General features: G+C 40.2%; 1 protein-coding gene across 5 annotated transcripts in view; it reads left to right on the plus strand.

Moving 5' to 3' along the window:
* Positions 1–544: 544 nt before the first annotated feature.
* CDKL2 (cyclin dependent kinase like 2) overlaps positions 545–20,784 on the plus strand; it is a 53,197-nt gene continuing 32,957 nt past the window's right edge. For 3 of the 5 annotated variants that reach the window (XR_008547517.2, XR_010156567.1, XM_016951582.4), the window contains exons 1-3: positions 595–1,263; positions 5,290–5,486; positions 16,837–17,031. Coding sequence is in view for 3 of the 5 variants with exons in the window: in XM_016951582.4 (XP_016807071.1) it covers positions 5,319–5,486; positions 16,837–17,031 (363 nt within the window). In the remaining 2 variants the exon portion in view is untranslated. Of the gene's footprint in view, positions 1,264–5,289; positions 5,487–16,836; positions 17,032–20,784 lie in introns of all 5 variants that reach the window. The other 2 variants (XM_016951581.4, XM_054683003.2) reach the window with 1 other exon arrangement.

Raw genomic sequence — 20,784 nt, forward strand, 5'->3', positions numbered from 1 at the left:
TCTGTTCCTGTGTGATTTAAGCCTGTGCATGATTCTGACCTACCAGTCTTGCTCAGTCATGGATTGAGCTGCATTTTTGCATTTAAGGCAAGTTTTATCGCAAGCCCTAACTCCACCCCATTTGGCTGCCATATGCGGGTGCTGTGCGTGTCCTCCAGATCCCCAGCCATCCCAGCGCTTTCCCATTCCACTCATGCCCTCTCTTCCCCTTCCTCCATCTCAGTGTTTTCCCTCACTTTCAATGGCCAGACTGGCCTTCCCAAGGTCCCTCCTAACGTCAGGTCTGTCATCACCTACCTTCTTCCACCTTGCCTCGCCTACTAATCATCACCTCCTAAACTGTCACCGTTATCTCCTACCTGGCTCACACTGGCCCCACCGCCCAGAACAGAAAGGAAGCATGGAATCCCGGTCAGGCCGCGCCTACGCGACTCAGGGCGCCCGGCGCCCGCCCCTGCCCCAGCGGCGATGCTATGAGGGAAACCGTATCGCATTTTGCATAGTCTTCGCAGTCCTACATAACCGCCACCTGTACCCTTCGCGTGGGCATCACAATCGCCTCCTCCCCCTGGGGAAGGCAGAAAGGCGCCTCCTGACGAGAACCAAGGCGTGTGGGGACGCAGGGCCTCTGCGTGTCAGGGTGCAGAACCTGGGCCGAGCCCTAGGTGAAGGGGCGGGGTGGTTGGCCCTGAGCCAATCATGGCTCGTGACGACTCTGCTCGGCCAATCAGAAGAAGGGAGGCCTGGCGCTCTCGGGGCGGGTGAGAAACCGCCCCCCCTTGCAGCTCCGCGGCCAACGCCTTCGCCCAGGGGTAGTTGGAGCGGTGCAGGTTCCCAGGCTCCAGGTACTGGGCGCCTTACGAGCTGGGAGGTGGTGCCTCTCACCCAGCTAATTGCTCTCTAGCCCTTGGCCTTCACGGGTGTTGGTGCCTGCCGTGAACGCATTCTGACCTGGGCCCTATCTGTCTCCCAAGACTTTGTGCCTATGGTTGGGGACAGAGTGAGGTCGTTGCCTTGACGACGACAGCATGCGGCCCGTGGTCCTCCTAAGTGTGAGCTTGCGGCGGACCGAGGCCCACCTGCCTCCCTGCCTGCTTCGCCCTGGACTCGTGACTGCGTCCGCAGAAGAAATCACAACAGCGCTGGAATTGCTACTTTGCTAGGCAGCATCTTTTGGACCTGCGAGCCATATGCATTTCACCTCAAATTTGTTTCCAAGTTGAAAACCTTTGGGTCTTTCTATGCGAACGGACTGAAGAAACGGTAAGTATAGTACGTTTTAAAGCTTCTATTATCTCGTTCTTTGATCTATAAAATATTTCAATCTTTTTTTTTTTTTTTTTTTTTTTTTGAGACGGAGTTTCACTCTTGTTGCCCAGGCTGGAGTGCAATGGCACGGTCTCGGCTCACTGCAACCTCTGCCTCCTGGGTTCAAGCGATTATCCTGCCTCAGCCTCCCAAGTAGCTAGGATTACAGGCATCACCACCACGCCCGGCTAAGTTTGTATTTTTAGTAGAGACAGGGTTTCTCCATGTTGGTTAGGCTGGTCTCGAACTCGCAACCTCAGGTGATCCGCCCGCCTCGGCCTCCCAAAGTGTTGGGATTACAGGCGTGAGCCACCGCTCCCGGCCCTTTAATCTGTCTTAAACAAAATAAAAAATTAGCATTCTCCAAATATTTTTATCAAAATTGTTGCTTTTAGAACCATCCAGAAATAACACCTTGCCCATTGGCCAGGTTTCTTTTTCGTTTGTATTACCTTTCCGTTCAAGAGTAGAAGGCATGAGAAGTTATAGTTTATGAGTAACTGTTTCAGGAAACAAGAGGCTTTGTAGGCTGTGATACTTTTAAAGTATTTGTGGACAGTGCCACTTGAAAAAGCAGGTGTGTTCAATGTGGTGTGTCCAGATATGCAATTGGTTGGGAGAATAAACTTGAAGCAGTCAACTTGCATTAATGTTAGCTTGGGATATGCTTCAGAACACCTCAGACATGCTTAAAGTCATTTTTTTTGGTTCACTTTGTGCTTTCAAATATTGAGGACATCAATTACAAAATGTTTTAAAATAATCCAGGTTATAGATTCAAGCTATTTTTGTCATTGGTATGATAAACCTAAAGCCTAGTGCTTAATAAAACATACTCTCTTAATGGAAGAGAAAAAAATTAAGAAGGGATAGAATTATATGGAGATATTTTTTTCAAATACAAACAGTTTATTAAAAAATGGTTAATGGAAGTGGAATAGAAAGTAAAATGTCAAATGCATGGAAAGTTAGTGTCTGGGACACTACTCTGTAAAAAGTTTGTAGTAGAATCTACTATGAAAACTGGTAGTAAAATAATAATTTAAGTTGATGTTCATTGGTATTGTTTTCATTTCCCACCCCTCAAGATCAATCTTCTGGTTCTCCACATATAGCTACATTAAAAATATGTATATTATAAAATCTCAAACTATTATATGTCAAGTGTGGAAAACGTATTGTATACATTGGATTAGCATAGTTTGCTAGAACAAAGAGAATATTTGTTTTGTCTTTGCATCACTGTTCCAATAGAGAAATAGGAAAAACAGTTCACGATCTGAGTAAATTTTAGATTGCCGTAAGTATACAATTAATACAATAGGCAAGAATTATTTCTTGTTAAAATCTATCTGTATTTGGACTGAAATAATTTTTTTATCTATTATTACTGAAATAATAGATAGTTAAAATCTATCTGTATTTGGACTGAAATAATTTTTTTCTGTACCAAAGCATTTTGTCCAATGATTGCTGGACCTTCATCAATCATTGGTAAAACAAGAAAGATTCTCTTAGGATTGCCTTTATTCAGAAAATGTCATATAATATGAGTAAAAAATTTCAAGGCCGGGCGCGGTGGCTCACGCCTGTAATCCCAGAACTTTCGGAGGCCGAGGCGGGCAGATCACGAGGTCAGGAGATCGATACCATCCTGGCTAACACGGTGAAACCCCGTCTCTACTAAAAATACAAAAAGTTAGCTGGGTGTGGTGGCAGGCGCCTGTAGTCCCAGCTACTCGAGAGGTTGAGGCAGGAGAATGGCGTGAACCCGGGAGGCGGAGTTTGCAGTGAGCCAAGATCGCGCCACTGCACTCCAGCCTGGGCGACAGAGCAAGACTCCGTCTCAAAAAAAAAAAAAAATTTCAAACACAAATTCAAATTATACTTATAGTGAGTAATCATTAACAGGGTTTTTGAAATACTTTTACTGTACTTGGTACTACTAATGTTTAATTTAATTTAATAATTACATTAAATTTAATAAAATTTAATTTAATTTAATAATTACATTAAATTTAATAAAATTTAATTTAATTTAAAAAATCTGCTTATATACCGATGTCATTACTCTTATTTTCTAAGTTCAATATAGTAACAGTAACATGGCGAAACCCCGTCTCTACTAAAAGTACAAAAATTAGCTGGGCGTGGTAGCGGTGCCTGTAACCCCAGCTACTGGGGAGGCAGAAACAGGGAATCGCTTGAACCTGGGAGGCAGAGGTTGCAGTGAGCCGAGATCGCGCCAGTGCACGAGACTCCGTTTCAAAAAAAAAAAAAAAGAAAGAAAAGTAAAGAAAAATATTTTATGAAAGATGCTCTGTGTTAATTTGTTATGTGATCAAATATTTTTTCCAATTAAGTGGAAGGTGCATAAGTATTTCCAACATTGATCTAAATCCAGTGTAACAAAAAAGTTGATCTTCATTAAAACTAAATTCAGGCCGGGCGCTCTGGCTCACGCCTGCAATCCCAGCACTTCGGGAGGCCAAGGTGGGTGGATCGCTTGAGGTCAGGAGTTTGAGATCAGCCTGGGCAACATGGCAAAACCCCATCTCTATGAAAATACAAAACTTACCCGGGTGTGGTGGCTCACGCCTATAATCCCAGCTACTCAGAGGCTGAGGCAGGAGAATTGCTTAAACCCAGGAGGTGGAGGTTGCAGTGAGCCTAAATCTCACCACTGCACTCCAGCCTGGGCAACAGAGCAAGACTCCGTCCCAAACAAACAAAATCCTCCACCAAATTCAGTTATACATCTTTGAGTGAAAAGGAATTGTGCTTTTTTTTTTTTTTTTTGAGACAGAGTCTCACTCTGTCACCCAGGCTGGAGTGCAATAGTGCTATCTTGGCTCACTGCAACCTCCGCCTCCTGGGTTCAAGGGATTCTCCTGCCTTAGCCTCCCGAGTAGCTGGGACTATAGGGGTGCACCACCATGCCTGGCTAATTTTTGTATTTTAGTAGAGACAGGGTTTCACCATGTTGGCCAGGCTGGTCTCAAACTCCTGACCTCAGGTGATCTGCCCGCCTCCGCCTTCTAAAGTGCTGGGATTACAGGTGTGAGCCACTGCACCTGGCCTGTGCATTTTGTTTATTTGTTTTGTTTTGTTTTTGAGACAGATTCTTGCTCCGTTGCTCAGGCTGGTGTGCAGTGCCATCACAGCTCACTGCAGCCTCAAACTCCTGGCTCAAGCAATTCTCCTGCCTCAGCCTCCCAAGTAGCTGGGACCACAGGCATACACCACCACACCCAGCTAATTTAAAAATGTCTTTTGTAGAGACAGAGTCTTACTATGTTGCCCAGGCTGGAATTGTGCTTTTTTTTTTTTTGAGATGGAGTCTCACTCTGTTGCCCAGGCTGGAGTGCAGTGGTGTGATCTTGGCTCACTGCAAGCTCTGCCTCCCGGGTTCACGCCATTCTCCTGCCTCAGCCTCCGGAGTAGCTGGGACTACAGGCGCCTGCCACCAAGTCCGGCTAATTTTTCTGTATTTTTAGTAGAGACGGGGTTTCACCGTGTTAGCAAGGTCGGTCTCAATCTCCCGACCTTGTGATCCGCCCACCTCGGCCTCCCAAAGTGTTGGGATTACAGGCGTGAGCCACTGCGCCCGGCCTGGAATTGTGCTTTTTAAAGTGAGTTGTAATTGTTATGTGTGATAGCTCAAGTATTGCTTTATTGGAATTAAAAATATATGGAATTTCATTAACATGACATTTAGTAATTTAAAGTTAATGGCTTCAATTCCATTTGCGTTGTCTATTATGAAATGTGTGTGACCATTTTGAAAACATAGCTTAATGTGTGTGACCATTTTGAAAACATAGCTTACATGTAGAAACACTAGGAAATTGTGAATTAATACAGGACAGCCATGAACACAGTGACTAATATGGAAAACAAGCAGGGAAGAATTAATTTGCTGGGAAGGCGGAGGAAATTAACGTACTCAACGTTGTTAAATCTATGTTTTGGTTTTCACAGCAAAAAGTTTCTACGGACTTTAAATTAAAATGGAAAAATATGAAAACCTGGGTTTGGTTGGAGAAGGGAGTTATGGAATGGTGATGAAGTGTAGGAATAAAGATACTGGAAGAATTGTGGCCATAAAGAAGTTCTTAGAAAGTGACGATGACAAAATGGTTAAAAAGATTGCAATGCGAGAAATCAAGTTACTAAAGGTGAGTAAATGCATATATTGAATCGAAAAAATATGAGTATAAGTTTCTTTTTTGGCAATAAGAAGAAATACAATGATTAGATATGCAAATTCATTTATCTGGTGAATGTAAACCTGATTTTAAAAGTGTTTGTTCCTTCTCTCTGTATCTTTCTGTGTATTTATCAATCATTTATCTATAGTCTGTGTTAGGAGTCCCAAAGACCACCCCAGATTTGATGACTTGTTAGGAGGAATACCATTAATTTTTGTTCTTTATCATTTCATTTTTTCTACTTATTTGTATGGGTTTATTTTGCAGCCCTTTTTCCTAATTTGTTGAGATAGATGCTTCTCTAATTTCCAGACTTTTTTCCCCTCAAATATGCATTTAAGGATATACATTTTCCTGTAGGAACAGCTTGGTATGTATCCTGGAAATTTTGATTGTTAACAATATTTTCTCATTTCTCTTATATTTTTCTTAATCCCTGAGTTATTTAAAAGTATATTTCTGTATTTCCAATCATGGACATTTTCTAGGTTATTCTTTCCTGGTTATTTGTTTGTGAGACAACTGCCCTATGTTCTGAGTATACACCATATAAGAATTTATTTCTTTGAAATTTCTTGATATTTGCTTTTTGTTCAGAATATAGTCAACTAAAAAAAACCCTCTTGTTCTTGAAACGTATTTCATATATGTTCATTAGTTCATGTTAATTGTGTTGTTCAAATCTTCCAAATTCTTATTTATTTTTCTTACATGCTTGTTTTATCCAACACTGAGAAGAAATATGTTAAAGTCTTCCTTTGTGATTATTGATTTTTCTACTTTTCATTGTAGTTCAGTTAATGTTTATTTTTATAAACAGAAACAGTATTATTAGTGTGTTATATTTAGAATTATTATATCTTGCTGTTGAGTTAAATCTTTTGTTATTATGCAATAACCCTTTTTATTATAGTAATATTTTGTTTCGTTGGTTTTTTTTGAGACGGAGTCTCACTCTGTTACCAGGCTGGAGTGCAATGGTGCTATCTCAGTTCACTACAACCTCCTCCTCCTGGGTTCAAGCGATTCCCCTGCCTCAGCCTCCCAAGCAGCTGGGACTACAGGTGTGCGTCACCATGCCTGGCTAATTTTTTTTTTTTTTTTTGTATTTTAGTAGAGACGGAGTTGCACCATGTTGATTGGGATGGTCTCGATCTCCTGACCTCATGATCCGCCCACCTCAGCCTCCCAAAGTGCTGGGATTACAGGTGTGAGCCACCACACCCAGTCGTTTCATTTTGTTTTTTTGAGACAGGGTCTTGCTCTGTCCTCCAGGCTGGAGTGCAGTGGCATGATCATGGCTCACTGCAGCCTTGAACTCCTGGGCTCAAGCAATCCTACACCTCAGTCTCCCAAGTAGCTGGGATTGCAGGTGTGTGCCGCTATGCCTGGCTAATTTTTTTATTTTCAGTAGAGATAAGGTCTCACTATGTTGCTCAGGCTGGTCTCTAACTCCTGAGCTAAAGTAATCCTCCTACCTCGGCCTTTCAAAGTGTTCAGATTATAGGTGTGAGCCACCACACCTGGCCAGTATTTTGTTTTAAGATCTAATTTATTTGAAATTAATAAGAGTACATGCATTAGCTTAATTTTGGTTAGCGTTTCCATAGTAAATCTTTTCCATATTTTTACTTCTAATTTTTCTGAATTCTTTTTTTTTTTTTGAGATGGAGTTTCACACTTGTCATCTAGGCTGGAGTGCAGTGGCGTAATCTTGGCTCACTGCAACCTCTGCCTCCTGGGTTCAAGCGATTCTCCTGCCTCAGCCTCCTGAGTAGCTGGTACTATAGGCGCCCGCCACCACGCCTGGCTAATTTTTGTATTTTTAGTAGGGATGGGGTTTCACCATGTTGGCCAGGCTGGTCACAAACTCCTGACCTCAGGTTATCCCCCCGCCTCAGCCTTCCAAAGTGCTGAGATTACAGGTGTAAGCCACCGCGCCTGGCCCCCTAATTTTTCTGAATTCTTGTTTAGATGTATCTCTTGTGAAAACCGTATAGTTATATTTTGCTTTTTTCCTGTTTGATAATATTTCCCTTTTAATTGGAGCATTTATTCCATTTACTTGTAATATAATATCTGATGTATTTTGAATATATATATCTACCACCTTAATATGTGCTATTTGTATTACCAGTTCTCTATTTCTTTGTCTTTTGTTACTTGGATTGATTACATTTATCATTCCTTTTTTTCTAATAACTTGGAAATTATACATTGTGTTTCTGTCTTTTAGTGGTTACACTAGGGATTTGTTAAGGTCTAATTATCTAATACTTGTTCTTGATCTTAATAATGGTGTTTGACACAGTCAAATCTTATGACTTTTCCCTTATGGCTATCCAGTTGTCCCAGAAACATTTATTGAAAATACCATCTTTTTCCCCACTGTTCTGAATATTCCTTTTGCCACACGTTCTCCTATATAGGTAAGATTTTATTCTGTCCCATTGGTCTATTTGTTTAAGCTTGCGCCAGTAGCCCACAATCATGTTTATTCTAGTTAGTAGGTTTTTTTTTTTGAGACAGGGTTTTGCTGTATCACCCGGGCGCAGTGCAGTGGCATGATCTTGACTCATTGCAATCTCTGCCTCCCAGGCTCAAGTGATTCTCCCACTTCAGCCTTCTGAGTAGCTAGGCCTACAGGCGTGTGCCACCATGCTTAGCTAATATTTGTATTTTTTTGGGTAAAGATAGGGTTTTGCCATGTTGCCCAGGCTAGTCTTGAGCTGCTTGGCTCAAGCAATCCACCCTCCTCAGCCTTCCAAAGTGCTGGGATTACAGGTGTGAGCCACTGCAGCTGGCCTAGTTTGTAAGTTTTTATATCTGGTAGAATAAATCCTTCTGTTTTATCCTTCTATAAGACCATCTTCCCTATTTTTGTCTGTTTGCATTTCCATATAAATTTTAGAATCAATTTACCAATGTTCATAAACACTCTAGGAATTTATTGAATTTATATAATCAATTTGTGGAGAATTGATGTGTTTACAATATTGCATCCAGTTCATGAACATTGTATAATCCTTTTGTTTCTTGGTCTTCTTGTCTGTTTTTTTTTTTTTTTTTTTGATGGAGTCTTGCTCTGTCACCCAGGCTGGAGTGCAGTGGTGCAATCTCGTCTCGCTGCAACTTCTACCCCCTGGGTTCAAGCAATTCTCCTGCCTCAGCCTCCCAAGTAACTGGGATTACAGGTGCCCGCCACCACACCTGGCTAATTTTTGTATTTTAGTAGAGACGGGGTTTCACCATGTCGGCCAGGCTGGTCTCAAACTCCTGACCTCGTGATCCAGCCACTTTGGCTTCCCAAAGTGTTGGGATTACAGGCATGAGCCACCAGGCCTGGCCAGTCTTCTTGTCTTAACATACACTTTGTCATTAGTATGTTTGCACTTTTGATCATTATTTATATGATATATACTTTTTAATCCTTTCTCCTATTAACCTTCTGTGTCGTTAGATGTAAAGTATATCTCTTATAAGCAGATACAGTTGTTTCTTTTGTTTATTCAGTCTGACAATCTTTGTATTTTACTTGGAGTGTTTAGTCTATTTATATTTAATATAAAACTTACATATTTGGATTTATACTTATCTTCCTAGTTGCCTTCCATATATCTAGGTTTTTTCTTTTTAAAAATTATTTTGTTAAACATTCTTTTGCTGGTGTTTTAGAGATTGTTCTAGATATTTTAATATACAAACTTGACTTATTGATAAACAGGTACTTTTACATGCAAAAATCTTAGAAATTTTAACTTCAGTTACCCCTTCCTTTCTCCCCTCCACCCATCAGATATATGTGTTATTGCTGCTATGTAATATTGTTAAATTCTGTGTATAGTTAAATCCCTTTTAAAATTGTTCACAGTCAGCAGTTATTAGGATATACCTAATATTACCCTTTCTATTACTCTTTAATTTTCCCTACATTTCTGAGTTTCCATCTGGGGTCAATTTCCTTATGCTTAAAGCACTTCCTTTATTTTCCTTAAAGCAAATCTGATGATAAGAAATTCTATTCATTTTTGTTAGTGTAAAAAAAAGTATGTATTCTACTTTGTGTTAAAATACTATTTCAAGCTCGGTGCGATAGCATGGGCCTATAGTCTTTGCTATTCAGGAGGCTGAGGTGGGAGGATCACTTGAGCCCAGGAGTTTGAGACTGTGGTGTACGATGATCATGCCTGTGAATAGCCACTGCACTCCAGCCTGGGCACTGTAGTGAGATCTCATCGCTTAAAAAAAAAAAAGAAAAAAAGGCCGTTTTCTCAGGATATAGCATTCAGGGTTGTCAGTTAATTACATTCAGTATGTTCAAGATAGAATCCTACTGTTCTGGGCTCCGTTGCTTGTATTGAAAAAATCAGACATCAGTCTTACTGTGTTCCTTAATAACCATTTTCTTCTAGATACTTTTAAGGTTTTCTCTTTGGTTTTCAGGAGTTTACAATAATATGCCTAGGTGTGGGTTTTTTTTTTTTTTTGTCTGTTAATTTTATGGCTCTTGCTTCTATCAAATAATGTCATTTGTCATTTTAAAAAGATGCTGGGCATGGTGGCTCATGTCTGTTAATCTCAGCACTTTGGGAGGCCAAGGTGGGCGGATCACTTGAGGTCAGGGGTTCGAGACCAGCCTGGCCAACGTGGTGAAACCCTGTCCCTACTAAAAATACAAAAATTAGCTGGGCATGGTGGTGCACACCTATAGTCCCAGCTACTCGGGAGGCTGAGGCAGGAGAATCTCTTGAACCTGGCAGGCAGAGGTTGAAGTAAACCAAGATCATGCCACTGCACTCCAGCCTCGGCAACAGAGTAAGACTCCATCTCAAAAAAAAAAAAATGCTCAGCTATAATTGTCGCTTCACATACTGCTACTGTCCCATTTAAGAATTCAGCTTCATATACTAAGATTCATATCAGCTACTACTGATAGCTTGAGGACTTTTAGGGCTAACCCAAATGAAAGGATTTCACCAGAACTGTACTCCTTCTTTTCACCTTCACGGCCCCTGAACATCAATCACTGCTACCTTAGGCCTGCAAAATGGTGAAAAGTGCTACTGATCCTCTTAGTCTTCCCTCTAAAGTGGCATATGTTTCTTGGGTTAAAAAAAATTTGGCCCTAATTGCCTGGCTCACTTTTCTGGGTTTCTGTCTTCCTAGCCCAGATATTTTTTACTACATTATCTTTTTCGTTCCTCCAAGTAGTTATGTTATATATTTTGTCCAGCTTTTCTACTTGTATTCAGTTGGAGAATTGTTACAAATTACCTAGTCTACTGTTACTGTGAACAAAAGTAATTATACTTTTCTATCCTAGAATTTTTATTTGGGTCCACATCTGTTATGTTACTTTTTATGGTTTTAAGTTCCCTCCATTTTTTGAGGTTGGCTTTCTTTTTTAAAGAGTAGTAGTCCATATCTGATAATTACAATATCTGAAGTCATTCTGTATCTGTTTCAATTGCCGATATTTTCTGGTATTTCTTACTTATGGTGTCTTATTTCATTGTATGCCTGCTTATCTTCAATTTTGTGCTGAACCTTATCTTTGAAATACTATTATTATCATTGTTATTATTTTTTAGACAGGGTCTTGCTCTGTCACCCAGGCTGGATTGCAGTGGTGCAATTATGGCTCACTTCAGCCTCAATCTTCCAGACTCAAGCAGTCCTCCTGCCTCAGCTTCCTAAGTAGCTTTGAAGCTTGGACTACAGGCATGTGCCACCATGCCCAGCTAATTTTTTTTATTTTTTGTGGAGACAGGGTCTCAGAATGTTGCCCAGACTAGTCTCAAACTACTGAGCTCAAGCAATTTTTCTGCCTCAACCTACCCAAATGCTAGAATCATAGGCGGGAGCCACCACGCCTGTCCTGAAAGATTATTTTTTAAAAATAATTTGAGGCTAAGGTAAAAATATTTTTCTCCACAGACAATTTTTATTTCATTCTTCCATGTTCATGGGCACTGTGCCAGTAATCAATTTATTGTCTCTCAACTCCAAATCACTCCTTTTTTTTTAACCTACTTTGTGATATTAGAACTGGACTCTGTAAACATTTCTTTTTTATTGCCCGCTGATTTGATTTTAGGTTTTGTCAACAGATAGAGGGCATGGAAAGATATTGTCGGTCCTTAGCAAGAGGAAGAGACTTTTCTTCCAGCTTCTGGTGTGCTTTTTTTTTTTTTTTTTTTGATACAGCTGTGAGCCCATCACCATGTGGGAGGTCTGTTAGCTCACTTCAGCATCTTTCAAGGACCAGTTCTGGCCTACCTGCACATTCTGGTGAGTTTCTCTACCAACTGCTGGCCACTCTACAAACCATCTCTGGCCTGTGTGCTCTGGTGAATTTTTTCACTATTGGCAATCTTTACATTTTTGTGGCTGCTGGGCCATTTCCAATGAGGACTACTTGTCTGGTGGTTATTGGGGGCTCTTCTACATTTTTAGTTCCTTCTTGTCCCTATGTACTTTCCTTCAGCCCTAAAAGTGGGGCTTCCTGTATTAGCTAGTTTAAACATATCCCTTACAGTCTTCTTTTACCCCCTTTAGTAATTAACTACCCTTTGTAATGAAAAATATTTACATTAAAATTTTCCCAGTTCTGGTTTCTGTCTGATACAAGCACACTACCAGCCCAGGACCTCCTTAGTAAGTTCAAAGTTCTTGCTTATAGTCTCTTTTTATCTTGTGTTTCTCATTATCCTTTAGAATTGAATGTTGTTTTTGAAATTTTATTTGTAGAAATATTTTGAGGCTAAGGTAGGGTTTTCTTTGTCCAGAGGCGATATTCATTTGCTTCTGACAGGTACATGGAGATGCTCCCAGTCCAGTATGTGAATCCATGTTCAAGGCTTTTAGATCCTTGAACGTGATGTTAAATTAAGTCTACTGATGCCTCGTTTATTTCTGTTCATTTTCACTCTGGAGGATGTAGTTTTTTGGGTCCTAGCTTTAATTGGAGGTGGTTTCTCAGATATCCCACCTTTAGAAGGCTTTTGGACTTTGGCTTTTCCCTTTTAGCCCTGGGGAGCCACAAAAATCAAAGCTCATTTCCACATTTGTTACTTGATGTCAAAATTAGCTTTGAGTCCTGAGGTTAACTCTCTGGATTCTCATGTTCTTGATTTTAGCCCAGTAATCCTCACTGTCGTTTTAGCCTTTTATATGTTTAAGAAGATTTTTTGAAAATTAATCCAACTTTTAAAGAATTTTCAATGGCTGGGCGCGGCAACTCACGCTTGTAATCCCAGCACTTTGGGAGGCCAAGGCGGGCGGATCACCTAAGGTTGGGAGTTCCAGACCAGCCTGACCAACACGGAGAAACCCCGTCTCTACAAAAAATACAAAATTAGCTGGGCATGGTGGCGCATGTCTGTAATCCCAGCTATTCGGGAGGCTGAGGCAGGAGAATTGCTTGAACCTGGCAGGCGGAGGAGGTTGCGATGAGCCGAGATCGCGCCATCGCACTCCAGCCTGGGCAACAAGAGTGAAACTCCGTCTCAAAAAAAAAAAAAAAAAAAAAAAAAAGAATTTTCAATTGGAGGCCTGGTCTGAGTTACTCAGTCTGCCATTACCAAAGAAGGTAACCATCTGCTATTAAAAATATAAGCACAAAGACAGAGAACCTGTGGAGCTGATAGTCTGTGCTTTTTTTTTTTTTTTTTTTTTTTTTTTTTTTTGAGACGGAGTCTCGCTCTGTTGCCCAGGTTGGAGTGCAGTGGCACGATCTCGGCTCACTGCAACCTCCGCCTCCTGGGTTCAAGCGATTCTCATGCCTCAGCCTCCTGAGTAGCTGGGACTACAGGCACCTGCCACCACGCCTGGCTAATTTTTGTGTTTTCAGTAGAGACAGGGATTCACCATTTTGGCCAGGCTGATCTTGAACTCCTGACCTCGTGATCCGTCCGCCTTGGCATCCCAAAGTGCTGGGATTACAGGCATGAGCCACCATGCCCGGCCGATAGTCTGTTTTAATTATGATTGCAGGGTTGGAGCTACTGTGGAAATCTTTGCAAGAAGGACTTGACATAGAGTAGAGAAAGAGAAATTATCTGGTGCTATAGTGTGAATTTTTAAAGAGTAAAAAGTTTTAGTGTAATGTTTTCTTCTATTAGAAATGTGCCAAAACAGCCCAATGGAACAACTGACATTCTAGTATTATTTAGATTTCTTAATTTGATAAAATTGAACTTGTCAGAATTTATAGTTCCATTAGGATATGAAATTTGTGGGTTTTGGGGCATTTTTGTTGGTTTGTTTAGTTTTTTGGTTTTTTTGAGAAGGTGTTTTAATCATGCCTCTACCAGTTATTGCTGTGTGACCTTGGACAAGTTCCTTAACCTCTGTGTGAGTTAGTTGCTTCAGCTATAAAGCAGGATAATAATTGTACCTATTTCATAAGGCTTTTGTGCTTAGAATAGTACCTGGAACATAGTAAGCATTGTGTAAGTATTAGTTATTATTATGTATAATATCGTACTCTTTTATAACTTTTATTTTTTTCTTGGCAACGCTTCTTTTACATTGTAAAATGTCTGTTTTAAGGGAAGGCAGGGTAGAAGTTTTTTTTTTTTTTTAACTTTTAAGTTCAGGGGTACATGTGCAGGATGTACAGGTTTGTTACATAGGTAAACATGTGTCATGGGGTTTGATGACTTGGAGCTCTTTCCAAATGGACTAGACTACCAAGTAGTTCAAAAGTACTTGTTTCAGATTATTAATAATGGAATTGGATTTTGTCGCAGTCATGATGTAAGTCTTGGGTTTAAAGAATTATTTGTCAGTCATTTTTCCTGGTCCTCTCCCTTCTCCCACCCTTTGCCCTCCGGTAGGCCCCAGTGTGTGTTGTTCCCCTCTATGTGCACTCATCATTTAGCTCCCACTTATAAGTGACAACATGTGGTATTTGGTTTTCTGTTCCTATTAGTTTGCTGAGGATAATGGCTTCTAGCTCCATCCATGTCCCTGCAAAGGACATGATCTCATTCTTTTTTATGGCTGCATAATATTCCATGATGTATAACTCTTTAAAAAATATTTTTCTATATGATCTCTGAATTCCTTTTTTTTTTTTTTTTTTGGAGATGGGGTCTTGCTCTGTCACCCAGGCTGGAGTGCAGTGGTGCAATCTTAGCTCACTGCAACTTCCGCCTCCTGGGTTCAAGCGATTCTCCTGCCTCAGCCTCCTTAGAAACTGGGATTACTTCACTGATATTACTTCATTACTTCATGGTGGTGGCCAGGCATGCCACCACGCCTGGCTAATTTTTTTGTATTTTTGGTAGAGATGGGGTTTTGCCATGTTGGCCAGGCTGGTCTTGAACTCCTGACCTCAGGTGATCTACCTGCCTCAGCCTCCCAAAGTGCTGGGATTACAGGTGTGAGCCACTGTGCCCGGCCCCTGAATTCCTTATATTATTTTTATATTTATATTGGATATGTTTCCTTGGTAATCTTTTTTCATTTTTTAATTTTTTAAGAGAGTCTCACTCTGTCACCCAGGCTGGAATGCAGTGGCATGATCATAGCTTATTGCAGCCTACAATTCCTGGCCTCAAGCTATCCCTCCACTTCAGCCTCCCAAAGCGCTGGGATTACAGGCATAAGCTACCATGCCTAGCCATATTGCTTACCTTGATAACTATAGTGTTAAATAACATAGTTACTTCTTTGTAAATTAATTATTGTATTTCTATTTCATTTTCTCTCCCACTCACCTACCATCTGATTTTAGAAAATATCTTATTTACTTTAGTGTTTTGTTTTTTCATTTTATTTCAAGATAAGGTCTTGCTCTGTTGCTCAAGCTGAAGTGCAGTGGCATGATCATGGCTCACCACACTCATTGCAGCCTCCAACTCGTGGGCTCAAGTGATTCTCCCACATTAACCTCCCAAGTAGCTGGGACTAGAGGTGTGCCCAACCACACCAGGCTAATTTTTAAAATTTTTTGTAGAGATGGGGTCTCACCATTCCCAGGCTGGTCTCAAATTCCTGGCCTCAAGTGATTCTCTTGCTTTGTCCTCCCAAGTCACTGGGATTACAGGTGTGAGCCACTGCACCTGGTGTATATATACACTTTTATCTTGTTTACATCTTCTATATCATTTGTGCATTGTTGCATTTAAAATGTTCACCTTCTGTTTCATAACCATGATGCCCACATTTGTATAAGATTTAGTCCTGCCTTAAATGGATTCAATGCTCATGTTGTTTTTACTTGAATGCTCATTCATGCTTTTACTTGAATGACAGTTTGGTTGGGTATAAAGTTCCTGGATCATACTTGGATTTTCTTGAGGATTTTGAGAGCTGTATTCTGCATTCCATTGGTTTCTTTCCCTTTAAAGGTGGCAACATTTTTTTCTGGTGAGTGTTAATCTACCATTTGTGTTTCTTTCTCCTTTCTTCCCCATTTCTTACATCTTTGAATAGATCCTTGATTGGTTCCTTTTTGATTGTTTCTTATAATAAAGTCTGAGTCTTTGGAGAACTATTTGTAGCAGGTTCTGGGGAGAGGCCATGACTTTGTTCCAGGCTAGCAGGAATTTACCATAATTCACAATGGTGTTCCTTATCACATATGCCTCAGTGTGGGATTTAATTCTATTAGGTTTAATTTCTCTAAAACTTGCAGTTGCAGGTTTGTTCATAATGAATTGTTTTGCCTTCTACACTGCCTCACTGAGAGATTGTTTCCAGCAAATGTGTTTCTGTGTGATTCCTTATCCAGCCCTTCCCCACTGCTGTTTCTTGGTGCCATTCAGTTCTAGGGATGTTTTCACTGCTGTCTATGAGCCTTATTTCATATATATATATATATATATATATATAAAATATATATATGTATACATAGTTTTCCATTATATTAAAGGAGGACTTTTTTGTCTTTTCAGGGTATGTCACTGGCTTCAGAGAACTTTTACGCTGCCAGCTTTGTAGCCACAGATGATCTTTTGGTGTCTTCCTATACTCCTGTTTGACCTTGATTAGATTTAGTAGTCCCATCTCATTTGTTGTGAGTAGGGGGTCATAGATCCCTCTTAGTTTCAGCAAAGATGGAGTTACACTTATTTTTCTTATTAGCTTTATTTTGTTCTCTGAGAGGAGAAAGGAGCAATATAGTCTCTCAATTGTAGTTTAAAAACCAGAATATGCTTTTACAATTTACACTGTGTATGCATTTTATTTATATATTTTTCTTATGCTGAGATCTATTTTAAATAATTAATTGCTAATAATTTGATCTTAGTTTATATAAACTATTTTGCATTTTAAATAACAGCTATTTTGTATTTTTTAATAACAGCAACTTAGGCATGAAAACTTGGTGAATCTCTTGGAAGTGTGTAAGAAAAAAAAACGATGGTACCTAGTCTTTGAATTTGTTGACCACACAATTCTTGATGACTTGGAGCTCTTTCCAAATGGACTAGACTACCAAGTAGTTCAAAAGTATTTGTTTCAGATTATTAATGGAATTGGATTTTGTCACAGTCACAATGTAAGTATTGGGTTTAAATAATTTGCTTTATCACATATTTATTCATTAATCCTTTAATCTGTCTTATTGATTTATGCATTTGAAAATAAGTTGCAGACATCAGTATACTTTAACACTAAATACTTCATCTGTGCATCTATTAATTGGAGTTAAATATTTGTTTTCTGAGTTGTTTGTTTGTTTGTTTTGTTTTTTTCCGAGACAGAGTCTTGCTCTTTCGCCCAGGCTGGAGTGCAGTGGCAAGATCTCAGCTCACTGCAACCTCTGCCCCCCAGGTTCAAGTGATTCTCTTGCCTCAGCCTCCTGAGTAGCTGGGATTACAGGCATGCACCACTACGCCCTGCTAATTTTTGTATTCTTAATAGAGATGGGGTTTCACCATGTTGGCCAGGCTGGTCTCAAAACTCCTGACCTCAGGTGATCTGCCTGCCTTGGCCTCCCAAAGTGCTGGGATTACAGCCATGAGCCACCGTGCCTGGCCCTATTTTCTGTTCTTTTTAAAGGTAATATTTACTAAGTGAAATGCACAAATTTTAAGTGATGAATTTTGAGAAATGTATAGACCCAAGGGTCTGTGTATTTGTTAGTTTGTGTTCTCTTGCCTAATTACAAAGTGTGAATGTATGAAAATTTCTACCCTTACCCTGTAGTCTATCACAATAATTTTATATACTTTGAGTATCATATAAAAGCACTTACAAGAAGAGTGATACCTATAAAGTATAAATGAATAGCTCAACACATAGATTTTGCCAGTTTTACAAAATATTTTAAATGACATTTTTTGTGTGATTATAAGAGTAATAAATATTAATGGTAGAAAAATTTAAAACTAAAGATAATTATAAAAGAAAGAAAAAATCATTTTACATACCTGCCACCTAAATTGATATATTTCTTTTCGGTTATTATTATTCACTGTCTCTAATTTTTTAACTGTTTTTATTGTGTAGTTTTGTTATGTTACTGAGTTATAGTGTGAAGTTTACATACATAAAAAAATTGCTCAGTAGAGGCAGATACCTAGTTTCCACTGGGAAAAACACTGCCCTTTTTTAGGAGGCCTTCCATAGTGGCCTCCTGGCAACTTTGGAATGATCCAGGCTCAGAAGATCTATTTTTTTTTTTTTTGAGACGGAGTCTCCCTCTATCGCCCAGGCTGGAGTGCAGTGGCGCGATCTCGGCTCACGGCAAGCTCCGCCTCCCAGGCTCACGCCATTCTCCGGCCTCAGCCTCCGGAGTAGCTGGGACTACAGGCGCCCGCCACCACGCCCGGAGATTTTTTAAATATTTTTAGTGGAGACGGGGTTTCACCTTGTTAGCCAGGATGATCTCGATCTTCTGACCTCGTGATCCGCCTGCCTTGGCCTCCCAAAGTACTGAGATTACAGGCGTGAGCCACCGCTCCCGGCCCAGAAAATCTATTTTGAGAAACCTAATTTTGAGACTATCTGTCTCTTAGGGCAGACTCACATTGACCAAACTCAGGAGACTGAATGCCAGTTTAGTAAATTGCAAAGAGAGATAATTGTTACGGGGTGAAATATATAAAGTAGAATAACAATAATGTTGGATTTGCAGGAAATCAGATCAGCATGAGGTGTTAGTGAATCAAATACTTAATGTATCAGTTTAAAAGATACTGATGCATCCTTCTTCATAAAAATGATGATATCTTCCCAATGGGCCTGTAATATTTGGAGTTAGGTGGCTGAATGCCCTACATTCATCTCTGTACTAAGGATAGGCTTGCCAGTGGAACCAGTAAGCAAAAAGAACCATTGTCTCTCTCACATTAGAAGCGCATTTGAATGTGTCCTGCCTACATTGCTTCTGTGTCCCTTTATTTTTACACTTTCATGATGAATCAACCCATGTTTAATATAACACATTCTACCTTTAGATGTACAGATACATCCAGGCAGTTTAGAGTCAAGTACTGCTGGCATGAGTGCCATTCTGTGTTTAAGGAAAGAGATTTTAGGCCTGGTGTGGTGGCTCATGCCTGTAATCCTAGCACTTTGTGGGGCCGACGTGGTCTGATCACTTGAGGTCAGGAGTTTGAAACCAGCCTGGCCAACGTGGTGAAACCCCATCTCTACTAAAAATATAAAAAAATTAGCCGGGCGTGGTGGCAGGCACCTGTAATCCCAGCTGCTTGGGAGGCTGAGGCAGGAGAATTGCTTGGACCCAGGAGGCAGAGGTTGCAGTGAGCTGAGATCATGCCACTGCCCTCCAGCCTGGGCAACATGGCGAGACTCTGTCTCAAAAACAACAAAAAAAAGATTTTAAAATCTAGTGTTTCTCCAGGCACGGTGGCTCACGCCTGTAATTCCAGCAATTTGGGAGGCCGAGGCGGGTGGATCACCTGAGGTCGGGAGTTTGAGACCAGCCTGGCCAACATGGTGAAACCCCGTCTCTACTAAAAATACAAAATTAGCTGGGCGTGGTGGCACATGCCTGTAATCCCAGCTACTCGGAAGGCTGAGGCAGGAGAATTGCTTGAACCTGGGAGGCAGAGGTTGCGGTAAGCCGAGATTGTGCCATTGCACTCCAGCCTGGGCAACAAGAACGAAACTCCATCTCAAAAAAAAAAAAAAAAAGTGGTTCCCTGCTAAGCTTCAGAGCACTTACATATCTCTTTAAACTATAGAAAATGTGAATTTTTATGGGTGGAGAACTGATCTCACTCTAATTTATGAACACTTGTCTCAAGGGAGCATTAGTGTTATTAGTGTTGCCTGGCATACTACTTTTTTTCCAGTCCATTTACTCTTTTTTTTTTTTTTGAGACAGAATCTCACTCTGTCACCCATGCTAGAGTGCAGTGGCACGATCTTGGCTCACTGCAACCTCTGCCTCCTGGGTTCAAGCGGTTCTCCTGCCTCAGCCTCTCAAGTAGCTGGGATTACCGGTGTGCACCACCATGCCTGGCTAATTTTTGTATTTTTAGTAGAGATGGGGTTTCGCCATGTTGGCCAGGCTGGTCTTGAACTTTTGGCCTCAAGTGATCGGCCCACCTCGGCCTCCCAAAGTGCTGGGATTACAGGCGTGTGCCACTGTGCCCAGCCTCCATTTACTCTTAAACTCTTCTAGATTGTGATTTCTTACCCTCTTTCTTCTCAAACCCTAGTACCTTTTCTCCAATCCTTACTCCCAGCCCCTAGTTAAATGGAGATAATAATAGCACCTGTCCTTAGGGTTACTGTGAGAATAAAATAAGTTAAAACATGAAAAACATTTAGAATAGTGCCTGACACATAAGTATTCAAGTGTCAGCTATTATTACCATTATTATTAAAGGTATATTTTAAGGTTTTGTTTTCCGGGCAGTTAACATTTCTCTTTTTAATGTAGACAGATAATAACGGTAGTGGCTGGAATAAAACACACAAATATATACATACATACATACATACATATATATAAACACATATATGTACACATAAGGATGAGATGCTTGACTTTAAGAAAATGAAAACATTTATTCTCAAATATATTATTCATTTTTAAATGTATCTATATATGTGAGCACTTGAATTTTTAAAAATATAAATATGATTTTAATCCTTTATGAGCCAGACTGAATAACATATTTAAAAACAAATTTAAGATTGCTGCCCATTGAAGTTTGGCCCAAATAGTACAGAACATTATGAGGTTTGTAGAACCCTAAACGACTTTTTTTACTGAAATTACTAGGTATCATAGTTTATTTAGGTTATATCTAGTATTAAAGACCCATGTCAGAGC

Source organism: Pan troglodytes, chromosome 3, assembly GCF_028858775.2.
Source record: "Pan troglodytes isolate AG18354 chromosome 3, NHGRI_mPanTro3-v2.0_pri, whole genome shotgun sequence".
In the NCBI taxonomy this organism is placed as follows: domain Eukaryota; kingdom Metazoa; phylum Chordata; class Mammalia; order Primates; family Hominidae; genus Pan; species Pan troglodytes.